Source organism: Phalangium opilio, unplaced genomic scaffold, assembly GCF_054372755.1.
Source record: "Phalangium opilio isolate 3A_F unplaced genomic scaffold, DU_Popi_V2 ptg001170l_1, whole genome shotgun sequence".
NCBI classification, from domain to species: Eukaryota; Metazoa; Arthropoda; class Arachnida; order Opiliones; family Phalangiidae; genus Phalangium; species Phalangium opilio.
In genome coordinates, this window is record NW_028324255.1 from 2,801,069 (window position 1) to 2,812,218 (window position 11,150).

General features: G+C 40.4%; 3 protein-coding genes across 4 annotated transcripts; all 3 read right to left on the reverse strand.

The window, feature by feature from the left end:
- Positions 1–692: 692 nt before the first annotated feature.
- Positions 693–1,619, reverse strand: LOC149584104 (uncharacterized). 2 transcript variants are annotated; one of them, XM_089863371.1, is made up of 3 exons: positions 1,570–1,619; positions 1,230–1,511; positions 693–1,172 (listed from the first exon to the last, which is right to left on the reverse strand). In XM_089863371.1, the coding sequence occupies exons 1-3, from the start codon at positions 1,586–1,588 to the stop codon at positions 709–711; spliced, it is 765 nt and encodes a 254-aa protein (XP_089719497.1). In that variant the 5' UTR covers positions 1,589–1,619; the 3' UTR covers positions 693–708. The 2 variants fall into 2 exon arrangements, with proteins under 2 accessions (XP_089719497.1, XP_089719496.1); XM_089863370.1 differs by having other exon boundaries at positions 693–1,511.
- Positions 1,585–2,972, reverse strand: LOC149584105 (uncharacterized). Its single transcript, XM_089863368.1, has 3 exons — positions 2,919–2,972; positions 2,136–2,863; positions 1,585–2,081 (listed from the first exon to the last, which is right to left on the reverse strand). The coding sequence occupies exons 1-3, from the start codon at positions 2,933–2,935 to the stop codon at positions 1,624–1,626; spliced, it is 1,203 nt and encodes a 400-aa protein (XP_089719494.1). The 5' UTR covers positions 2,936–2,972; the 3' UTR covers positions 1,585–1,623.
- A 2,366-nt stretch (positions 2,973–5,338) lies between these two features.
- On the reverse strand, positions 5,339–5,961 carry LOC149584106 (uncharacterized). The gene is made up of 2 exons (XM_089863754.1): positions 5,945–5,961; positions 5,339–5,876 (listed from the first exon to the last, which is right to left on the reverse strand). Coding segments are annotated over exons 1-2 (540 nt in total). The 5' UTR covers positions 5,947–5,961.
- Between the last annotated feature and the right edge of the window lie 5,189 nt (positions 5,962–11,150).

The window sequence follows — 11,150 nt, forward strand, 5'->3', positions numbered from 1 at the left end:
GTGTGCGATTGGAATTAATTTTCGGGGAATCACTGCCGTCTACGGTTAGCGTGATTTACTATTCAGAGTTTCAATCCCTGATTGAAATTGATAAAAACAGAGCCGTTTTATTCGACCAAAGTTCGTAAGAACCGCGCCAGGGGGCCAGCCCAAGCTCGCGAGTCGAGTACATATTTGAAATCGCGCGCGCGAGTCACGTACATTTGAATACGCGCGCGTCGCGAAACGCGTTCAAAATGGACACTCAACAACTTGAACGAATATTAAGACGTGATCGCTACACCAAGAATCTGTTTAGAGGGATATTCCCAGCGGATAAACTCCCAAAGACCGTTACAACGTTTCCCTCATTATTCATCGTGAATACGGATACGTCGAGAGGTCGCGGAGAACATTGGACAACGATCTACATTTCGAGGAAAAAGAACACGGAATTTTTTGAAAGTTACGGCAACCCACCTGATGTGTTTAAATTTAACGATTTCGTGGAACGAAACAGCCTAACTGTGACGTACAATTCGCGTCAATTACAAGGAGAATCTAGTATAACCTGCGGTGGATATTGCGTCTATTTTTTCCCTCTATCGATGTCGAGGAATTAAAATGTATAAAATAATAGAGAGATTCTCTACAAACAAAAATGTAAACGATCGTATGATTGTAGAATATATGTATAAGAATTACTCAATAAATTTGTCTTAAAATTTTTTATTTTGTATCTTTATGACCATGGGCGAGTGTAGAAACACCGTCATCTAAAATGAACCTCTTGTCGTCGCAAGGGTTAAGACATAGTTTATTCTGTCTCACCGTTGTTAAAACATGTTTTTTGCTCACGATTCGAGTCATTTCAGCTACAGTCAACTCGCGATTAAACAAGCAGTCGCGGTATTGTTCGTGGCGAACATTCTTCTTGACCACACGCTTGCATACACCTTTACAAGTCTTCTTCTCGCCCTTTGCAGATAATATACTATACATTTTGGGTCTTAGACCACAAAACTGTTCGATCGGTGTACCATCTAGCTCGTCTTTGAATTTTCCAAGTTTTTTCTTGTTCGCTTCACTAAAAAGCGGGTGATCGCGAGGGTAGCCAGAAAAATCGTACATGTCCGCTTGGGCGGCGAAATCGGCGTATAGGTCGGGGGTTTCGATGCAGTACGTGAGACTGTCTGTAATTATAAGATGGATTAGTTTAAAATCGGGTAAACACCTTAAAAACCTCGTACCTGTATCGGTGAAAAGTAATTTCGCCCTCTCCCCATATCGTCTCTGGATTACATCGTAATGAAATTGGTACATCAGAAGTTTTGATAAGTCCAGAATAACGAACCCCGTGTAGATGGGGCGGTTTAGGACCAACTTCTTTTTCGTCATGTGAATACCGACCAATTGATTGTGAAAGATGGTAAACTTCTCAAAGGCGGGAGATGAGGCCTTTTTAACCGCTTTCTCTGGTGTTGTAACTAGTTTGAAATCCTGACGATTTCTCAAGTTTTCCATAGTTTTACCTGAAAAATTATTTTCATTTTTATTTTTTTAATTTTGTAAATTAAGTTAATTACGTACCAAAGACGGCATTGTTCATTAATTTATATAGATCTTTCTCGAAATCGTCTGTTGCTAGTTTTTTTTCTCCGTATTGAAGTTAATATATTCCTTCAACCAGGCACCCTGTTCGAACTTCAAAATCCGATGAATCTTGGTGATTTTTAACCCCTTTGATACGTAATACTTCAAGTTACGGTAGTGAACGACGTATCGTTCCTTATTGAAAAGGTTGGGGACTAGTTTTGGTAGCGATTCCTTGATTTTTATGTTGAGCGAGGTCATCTGGTCCTTTGAATATTCGGAGAGCATCTCGGGTTTGATTGTCATTGATTCTGGTGCCAATGGGTAAGAATTATGATCGTTGTGCAAGTCCTCCGGGTATTCGAGGTCCGCCTCAACTATGAAACCTTCTGGTGAGGTGTCGGAACAACGTAGAATTTCGGTTTCAGAGTTCGGGATTGGTTCAATCCATCGGAAGTTCTTCACCGGTAGGGCGTCGCACATGACAGTACCGTACAAGTTGTTACAATCTATGAATGCTAGTTATTAGTTTGTTTCACTGATTTTAATCTAAAATTTCTTACCTAGGTAGCAGATGTAACTACTAGGCTTCGATTCGTCATGTGATTCTAGATATTTGTTGTTGGCTGCGGCAAAACGATGACTTATCATCGAGACACCTCCCCTAATCCCCTTTTCGATGAATAGGTGCATATCCTCATCCAAAAGAAGGTCTAAGCGTACCTTCGTTTTACAAAGGGCGGCGCTCCATGCAAAACCTGGTAGGGTATAAGCATGGGCTGGATCGAGCCGATAGGATGTCATACACATTTTGCGGAAATTGTGGAACACATCGGCTAGAAGGAGTGTGTCAGACAACACGTACAGATCGTGATACCCTCCCAGATTTTGTATGTTAAAAGATTGCCACACGTTTTGAGCGTGGGCGTAATCTTCCTGGGCCAAGGGTTCGTCCGTGAGGTCGTTGTGGAAGCACTCAATTTGTGGTAGTTGCCTCTCGTCAAAGCGCTTCTCCGAATCCATGTAGGTGTACGGGTAAACACCCTTCCTAAGAAGTAACTTGACCTCGTCTGGGTTGAATACAGAGTTCAACAATGGGAATTTCGCCGGTCCACCTTTCGACACATTCGAAACAGGTGTCTCGAGGGACGCCGGTAAGAACCGAATACTATCCACAAAACGTAAATTCCCTAGTGTGAATGAAATGTACGTTTCACTGTTGGACGCGATACAGTCAATCTTCTTGTTTCTTATCAGGGCGATTTGCTGCATGATAAGGTGGGCGTCGTATCTGTTGGCGTTATGTAATTAGCATAAAGTTATAATTATAGATTATGGTTAATTACCTGCTCAAGTTATGCATCACGACTGGGATGAATTTAGGTGCTTTTAACTTCAGATTACATTTCTGACATGCGCACCCCCTATATGCTCCGGTGTAGTGGTCGTGGTCACGTGTTTTGACCATCTTTCCAATGAATGGTTCCTCGCAAACGTAGCAGCGCGTTGAAGTTTGGAATGCGATTTCTTCATCCACAGAAAGTTGCATGGGAATATTTTCCTTCAACATTTCGGCGATATCATCGGCTTCACCCAAAAGCATTTTCAGAAATTTCAAAGCCCCATCTCCCCCTCTGTACGTCTCATGCTTGACGAGATTTCCTGCGAATAATCAAATATGTTAGATAATAGGACACGTGATTCACGGTTTTGAACTCACCAGTTGGACCGACAATAGCGTATGAAAACCCACACGCTACATGTAGCGCTAATGTCGTAGTTGACGACAGTGACGAGTCCGGCAGACAAGTTGAGACTTTTGGTAGAAGAGATTCGAAATCAGCAACGATGATATATGGAACCTGTTTATGTAACAAATATTATGATATATCCCACGTTAAAATAAAACATATCTCGTATATTACCATTTGATTCCATCCAAAGTTTTCGAATTTTAAAACTGGTTTATCGTGAGGCATGATAACGCGTTGTGGATCGTGCACATTACACTCTCGCACATGGTTATTGTGTACTTGTTCCGTGCTGCTTCTCTTCAAGCAATACCGACAATAATAGGCTGTTCCTTTGTGTTTCGTGAAGTCGCTTAGAAGGCGACTAAGGTGTCGGATCAATACATAATGTTTTGATCCACCGTTTGAAACCAAAAGCAAATCAATTTGCCGCGCTTCAGGAACTTTCTTCTCACTCACATACCGGGGAAAATAACCCTTTTCATACGCGAAAATATTGATGGAGAGGTTATTCTTTTCCTCGAAGGTCTTAAGTTTATATGAGTCCAACTCGAAGGGGAATGTAATGCCGGACACGTTCAGCTCATTCTCATATGGTCTATAATGAGTGATTCGACTAGGTGTATTCATCGCCGGGTGTAGTTTTGTCAAAATTGACCACAAGAAACACTTGTTGTCGAGTGGGTCCTCCGGGTTAACGTTCACTGTCGCTTTTTTGTTTTCAATTACGGGTGGTAATTGAAAATAGGTTCCACCAACAATGGGTAGATATTGGATGATGTTGATTTGGACGTATAGAATACGGTCCAAAACCCAGCCACTCCCCATCGATTCGAAATTGTTCATACTTTCAGCTATTTTCTCCCGACTTAAGTCTTGCTGTCGGGGAATAACTTCCGGTGTTAGCGTTGCGTGTGTGAACCCGCGGAAGTATGGACTAGTTTCGACGTCTGTACCCGTATTCCCGAGTTCCCGCGTGTATCGCGCACGCACCACCATGTACCATTTTATTCCTCTTTTTTCCGAGAGTTTGTTTCTGAGGTACGTTTCCAGTTTATCACGGTGTTCATTTAAGAACAATACGGGATCTGTAACCCCTTCCGGCGCGGTAAGTCGAGCTGAAAAAATCGCGTCCTCGAGCGCGTTAATTTCCTCGATTTCTGGTTCAGGTGGGTTAACCGCGTTTTGTTGAACCTCCCAATTGTCCATGAATTCATCTATTCCCACGTCATCTTGAGACGAGAGTTCATCCTTTTGTTCATCCTCCCATTTCTCCATAAAAGTGTTAAGTCCCTCGTCATCTTGTGAGAGAAGGTTATCCGGATCTAAACATACATTTAATGTAAAATTTTCAACTGGAGAGGGTAGGGTTTCCGAATCAAGTCGTATTTTTCATCTAAATTAAATATAAACTTACCATTTTCCACTCGACGCTTTTTCGGTATTCCCACCAACGTGGGTGAAGCGGCCCTCTTTACGGGAGAATTTGGCGGGGTAATACGGTGCGACGGTCCGGGTTGTGGTGACGCTTCCCGCGGAGGGTTTAAGTTTACCCCGGGCTCATCGTGGTTAAAATGCCGTTGGTGTCGAGTCAGCGCATCGCGACGCGTAAATACTTTACCGCAGAAGTTACAATTAAATTTCACATTACCGTGTTTACTACGAGTGTGTCGGTCTAGGCTCCGTTTACAGTTGAAGGAAGCTGTACATTTCTCGCAGGGGAACATCTTGAAGAGTGATCTATTCACTCGTGTAACCCCGTTTTATTCTAGTTGGCTTATCTTTGTATGATTTCCCCGGGTTTCGTTGACTTGGCGCCGAGTTTGTGGTATTTTCCCACCAGCTCCGCGCGTAGATTGTATTTCCCACTACACGTCAAACCCCACGTGACTTTTTAAACTTTATAAGTATGTGTACACTCCAACCCCGAATGTGTCTAATCAAAATACCAATATTATATCAGATCTTAGAATTCTTTTTATTTCAAACAACAATAAGTGAATTTTTATTTATTTTCAATCTATTTGTGAATATACATCATCTTGGTGTTTATACACCCATTCAGAGTAAAGTATACATTTAGATAGGGCACATACATATTTCCCATTTTTAAAAATTGTCTTATGACCCACCAAACATGTGATCATGGGTCCATCCTCGTCGATATCGGATGCTTTGGGACACCCCACACCATTTAAGTCAATAACGTCTCGGTGAATTATATTTAAGAGAAAAAAACACTTTTCTTCGCCTTTACAAAACACCCTTTCGTATCCTTGGACGACTTGAGATAAACACACCTCCAGTTTGTTGTATGACGTAACTCCATGACTCCAGGGGAGACCGTGTAAATTGTGGCAAATCCATCGGTTTTGTTGCTTGGCCTCCTGCGAGAGTTCCTGATCCGAGTACGGTGGTTCAAAGGACCATGATGCTACCCTCGGCGTTAGTTCGACCGTTGTTGCAGCCGTTTCCTTTACAATTTTTTCCCGTCCACCCACCGTTGATCGACCTTCCAAGAATTCAAAGTCAACGACGATTGAGTTTTTAAACCTAGGATGAGCATATGGGTTATTACTATTCCGGGGTGATGAAATGTAATTGTGTTGTTAAGTACTAACATGGTACTTGTTGGTCTCCTTCCTCGTCCTTTCTACGAACTTTGAGGCTGGAATAATTTTCTACTTTGCCTGGTCTGGCTATTTATAGTGCCATTATATTCTACGTCATTATAGCTTTAACTTGGGGGTGAGTAATGGGTTTTCTGGGGCGCCACATGTTACAACCTGGGTAGAGAATATTTTCCCGTGGCACCCTTTCCGGGGTTTTACCCCCCACAATAGGTTTCACACATTGGGATTTCCCTCACTCGGGGGATGTTTCATTCGCCATTTTATTAATACGGGGGCAATTAATGGCTCGAATTTTAATCTAATTAACATATTGAAGAGTCGTTTATTTCTTGCATCATAATTGACCCTATCTTCATATGGTATTATATGCACTATGCACCCTGAGAAGCGAACGCGTTTCATTTCAAATAGAGTGTTATCAACCTTTGTCTATATTGAATTTTATGGTATATAACATACCACTACTGTATTGATTTAATTTTCTCCGAGATATCTTATCAGCATTAAGAAATTCAATTTTAAACTACACTAGAATTGAACTGATTTGAATTCCCAGTTTTTATTTTTCTTATCCCTTATCTTATCTTAGTGTTTGTGATTAAATTAAACTTCTCGAAAGTTCCAGCGTCACTGGCGCCATCTGCTTCCCCCTCGCACCGCTCGCACCACTCTGCACCACCCGCCACTTGCACCACCCCTGCCTTCCACAGTGCTTGGGCTGGGAGACTCATATGAACCCTACTAAGGTTTAGTTTTATATTGCCTAACTTTACCTTTAATTGCTCTGGCAACAACGCCAGCTGTTAGTGTGCTTAGCGACGCGTTGACTGTTATATTTTATCATATTCACGCAAATCGAAATCCAAATAATAGTTATTTGTATTATATCCTCACCAGGCACTTCAGAAAATCAATGGGCGTAATTATTTTGTTTACAGTTTGAAATGGTTGTGCAAGTGGTTCTATATGCTTTGGCAAGCGAAAGCAATTAAAATATAGCAAGAACGTTGGTCGGTAATTATTGTGATCGGAACATAGTGATTGTAAATTTATGCACCTGTAGTAAAATCAGATGAGACTAGAAGTGAAGGGTTCTAGCATTGGTAATAGATCCTGGCATTAGTGAACAAATTTGAGGATTTTACGCCGCTTCAATCGCGCCTACGCTAGAGAGAAAAAATTGGTCGAGTTCAAAAAAAATTTCTTACCCTCTTCCCCTCAACCTAAAGCGGCGAAACGCGGATGCGGGTGCTTGAATCTAGTTCGGCCGTCTACCACCGCGAGCGTCTCACGTTTTGAAGGGAAAATTCTAGAGGGGCAACCGTTGGTGTGTTATCAAGAATATTCACTTTCGACGGGTGAAGAATTTGATTATCTCAGTACTTCTAGTCTCATCTCACTTCTGATAATATCAATCTATTTAAAATCAGGAATGCCTGTATTTTTAAAGAAGCAAGAATGAAAATAACACCCAAGTCAGTGTAAAATTAAAGCGCTATCTTACGTTTAAAGTATTAACCATCCTTTAGAATAACAAACAAACAGAGTTTTATTATAAAGCATGGGGCAAATTATTTGTTTTAGAGGTGAAATATCGGCTTATTAGTGATCCTAAAGACGACGCTCTTCGCTTGATTATTAACCTTGGTATTCGACATTTACAAAATCAGCCAGAGATACAAAAAATATGCCGTAATTTATTTATTAATATGGATAATATATTTATTATACATGTACCGTTTAATCGTTTATATAGTATTTTTAAATTAGCATGGTACGTGATTTATTTGATAGTATGGCTAATTCGGGTTGTCAAGTGTTATTCATCGAGTTAAAAGTATTTTGATATAATTCTATGATTACAATTAAAACAACACAAATTTCCAGAAATAACTTTAATGAATACTTCATCGACACTTAATTTAAATACTGGATTATAATCACTAGACACTGAAAAACAATTTCGAAACGAAAATTTGCAAGTGTGGTATATTAACTAGCGACTGAAAAATGTTTTATTTGTTCGGTTACAATTCTAACAGCGTTAAATTTTTATTTGAATTTAAGGAAATAAATTCTGTGAGGATTAATGTAATCGAAATAAGAATGTTCTAAAGCCGTAGTAAGTGTTAAAAGCACTGACTCGTAGTTTATATTCGACTTATGGTAATGGTGAATTTTAATGAATTTCTTGAGAAAATTTGGGTTTTAGCTGATCAAGGATTAATTACTATTAGTTTAGAATATATGAAAAAAATTCGATAAAAAGTAAATCGTTCATTTCAGACTGTGATTATCACTGTTAGGTGTAAACCAACGAGATTATAGTCTTGTGTTTGACCACCACGGAACATCACACACAGATGGAACATCCGTTGTGTACATACATCCAAAGACGTTTGACGCGGCTTCAAACATAAGGACTTTAGTGGACTGGTAACTTTGAAGCCGTATATAATGTCTTTTCATCCACATGTCCGATGTTCCCTATATTCAGCAAACAATTCTTTTGAAAAGGGGCTATGAGATCGACGGAAATGCGAGGTGTATATTACAAAGAAATATTGCATAGGCCTAGAGTGTGTTCTATTGGTGAACGTCGCGGCTTGATTCACATAACAGCTTCACCACGTGACTTTGCTAGGGAAGGATCTCAAAAGAGACTCTCTTTGCTTTCGAAAACTTTTTAGGCTGACTACTCTTGCAAACTGCTTCAAGACCCAGTACTAAAACCGACACAAAAAGTAGCTGGCCATAGAACGTAAACCCTTCTTTGAAGTGCTTCAGAGATAAATAATGCCAAGAAATTTCATCTTCCGCGTATTCCCTTTGGCATTGTTCTGTTGTCCAAATATTGAATTGCAATTGGCGAAATATAATTCCACTCTCGTACAAAGCTTGTATCCTTTGAGAAAAAAATTGCGTTACAATTTTTAGAGTTAGACTAGGCGATTAAAATTTCACGACGTACGTTTTCTTAAACACTGTTTTGAAGTACGGATTACATCCTTTTCTGATGGGAAACGCGACAAAGTTGTTGAAAGAGGGCTCACGTGATAAATGAATTTGATTCTCAAATATTTTGCATATATCGAGAAATCGAATTCCCTCTTTTATTACATCTTTCGGGGCAAAAGTAAAGAGTTTGTTATTCGCCAAATCGTTGAACTTTTCGTCAATATCAAATTCGTCCACTGCCAACACCATATCGTGCTTGTGTATTTGATCTAGTATTTTTCGTGTAACTGATCCACTTTGAGAATTCTCGAAATGACCAGGAAACCGCTTGTAAAATGGGGTAAAATTTACAACGCTATGTAATGCTTTATAGCGCGAACGTATTCACTAACATGAATAACTAAGAGGCTTACGATTAGGTCGCCTCTTACCTAAGACCATGGCATTAAACACAGATGATCTGGAATGGTAAGCTAAAATTCCCGTTCTTCTAAAGGCATCACCTGTCGTCGCCCCTAGCCGGAGGGTCCCGAAACTTTTCGACTGATAGTTCATGTTATGGCTCTGGTTTGAGTCGAAAAACTTTCAATATTGGTCGTGGCGTGGCGTTAGAGAGGAGCTTCCATTTCTCCATTCCAGTCCATTTGTGTTTAATCAAGGATGATGGCGGGGGGGGGGAGGATCCGAAATCTGAGAGTAATAGGGGCGCTGACTGTGGAACAGTTCAGTCCCGGTGGGACGGTTGAAATGGGGGAGGAATACTCGGGAAAATGACGGCCTGTCGTCGTGATTCGTCTGAGGTAGACCACCCGCCATTTTCCAGGTATCCCTCTCCCATTTAAAGCGTCGCACAGTTAGTGCGATTATTTCGTGCAGATTTCGCATCCTCCACGCATCATACTTCGTTTAATAGTCTTAACTCTTACCATAGCCAACTCGATCACACGCATCATGACGCAAGCATACAGCGCAGCGTCCGTGAGCGCGGATCGAGTAGGCTATGCTCTTACACGGCGATAGGAGGAGCCTATTTAGTGGTAGCAATTAGCAAAGTGGTCTACTCGGTAATGCTAGTCATAATTATTCTAGTTTGAAATAAAATAATGTTCATAGTGTATACAAACCAGAAAATATTTGTGGGCAAAACTGTGTTTAATTATTACAATTGGTAGATCAGGATAGAGCTCGGCATTTTCGATCAATTATCCACTTTATTTTATCTTTATCCATACCCGAAAATTATCCACAGAACTTACATGTTAAATCGTATTATAATCCACAAATTTGTTTATAAATAATCGGTTATCCACCAATTTGTGGATAATTGATCGAAAATGCCGAGCTCTAGATCAGGATATTTTAACATATCCTCCAGCGTCTCAATATATTCGTGTTTGGGTTGAAGGGTTAGCTTTGAAAGTATGCTGCCGGAAACGCATTGCGTGACGATGAAGCAGGATATGAACCAAGAACCTAGTGCGATCCTAAGGCCAATGTATTTAGAAAGAAAGTTCGCGGCTAAAAAAATGCATTGCAATTTAGAGAATGTTGATCTTCGATTTACTATATCGTGTTAATTTTACCTTGATTGAGACATATTGCCACACTTGAATACAAATTTTCAAAGAATAGGTCTTTTACTTTTAAAATTGTATTTCTTTTACGGAAGCGCGAGTGTCGAACTTATATTATTGACCATATTAATGAGAAGCCAATAACTGAGAGTCCAAACATCGACCATTTTTTTTTTAATTACTTTCTTTTACTTCCGACTTGTATAATGCATAAGTATGGACGGTATTGCTATAGATCATTTCGGAACTTACATACAGAGAAAAGAACACACAGGGGTGAGGCCGCCATTGGGGTATTCTCCCTGGCGCCGAGAAGCGACGGCAGACACGCGGGAGACTACCCGACTAGCCCTGCCTCTAGTGGGGCTTCTTTTCGAAAAGGAAAATACATCAATGATTCAATGGTGGTCTCGCCCCTATGTGTCGATTTCTCCGTATGTAGTTTTCGAAATGGTCAAGATTGCGGTTTTTTATGGGCATAGTCCATGGGAGCCAGAAATAAGTGACGTGCTGGGCCTTCCTCGTTAAATCTTCGAGGATTGAAGTTTGATTCTGGAGTAGCATAGTTTGGGGTCATCTGTAGCTGTTTAAACGTCCCAGAATACTTTTCGTGGTAGGGCATCAGTGAGTACTATCAAGTCTTCGTGAAAATATTTTGTTTT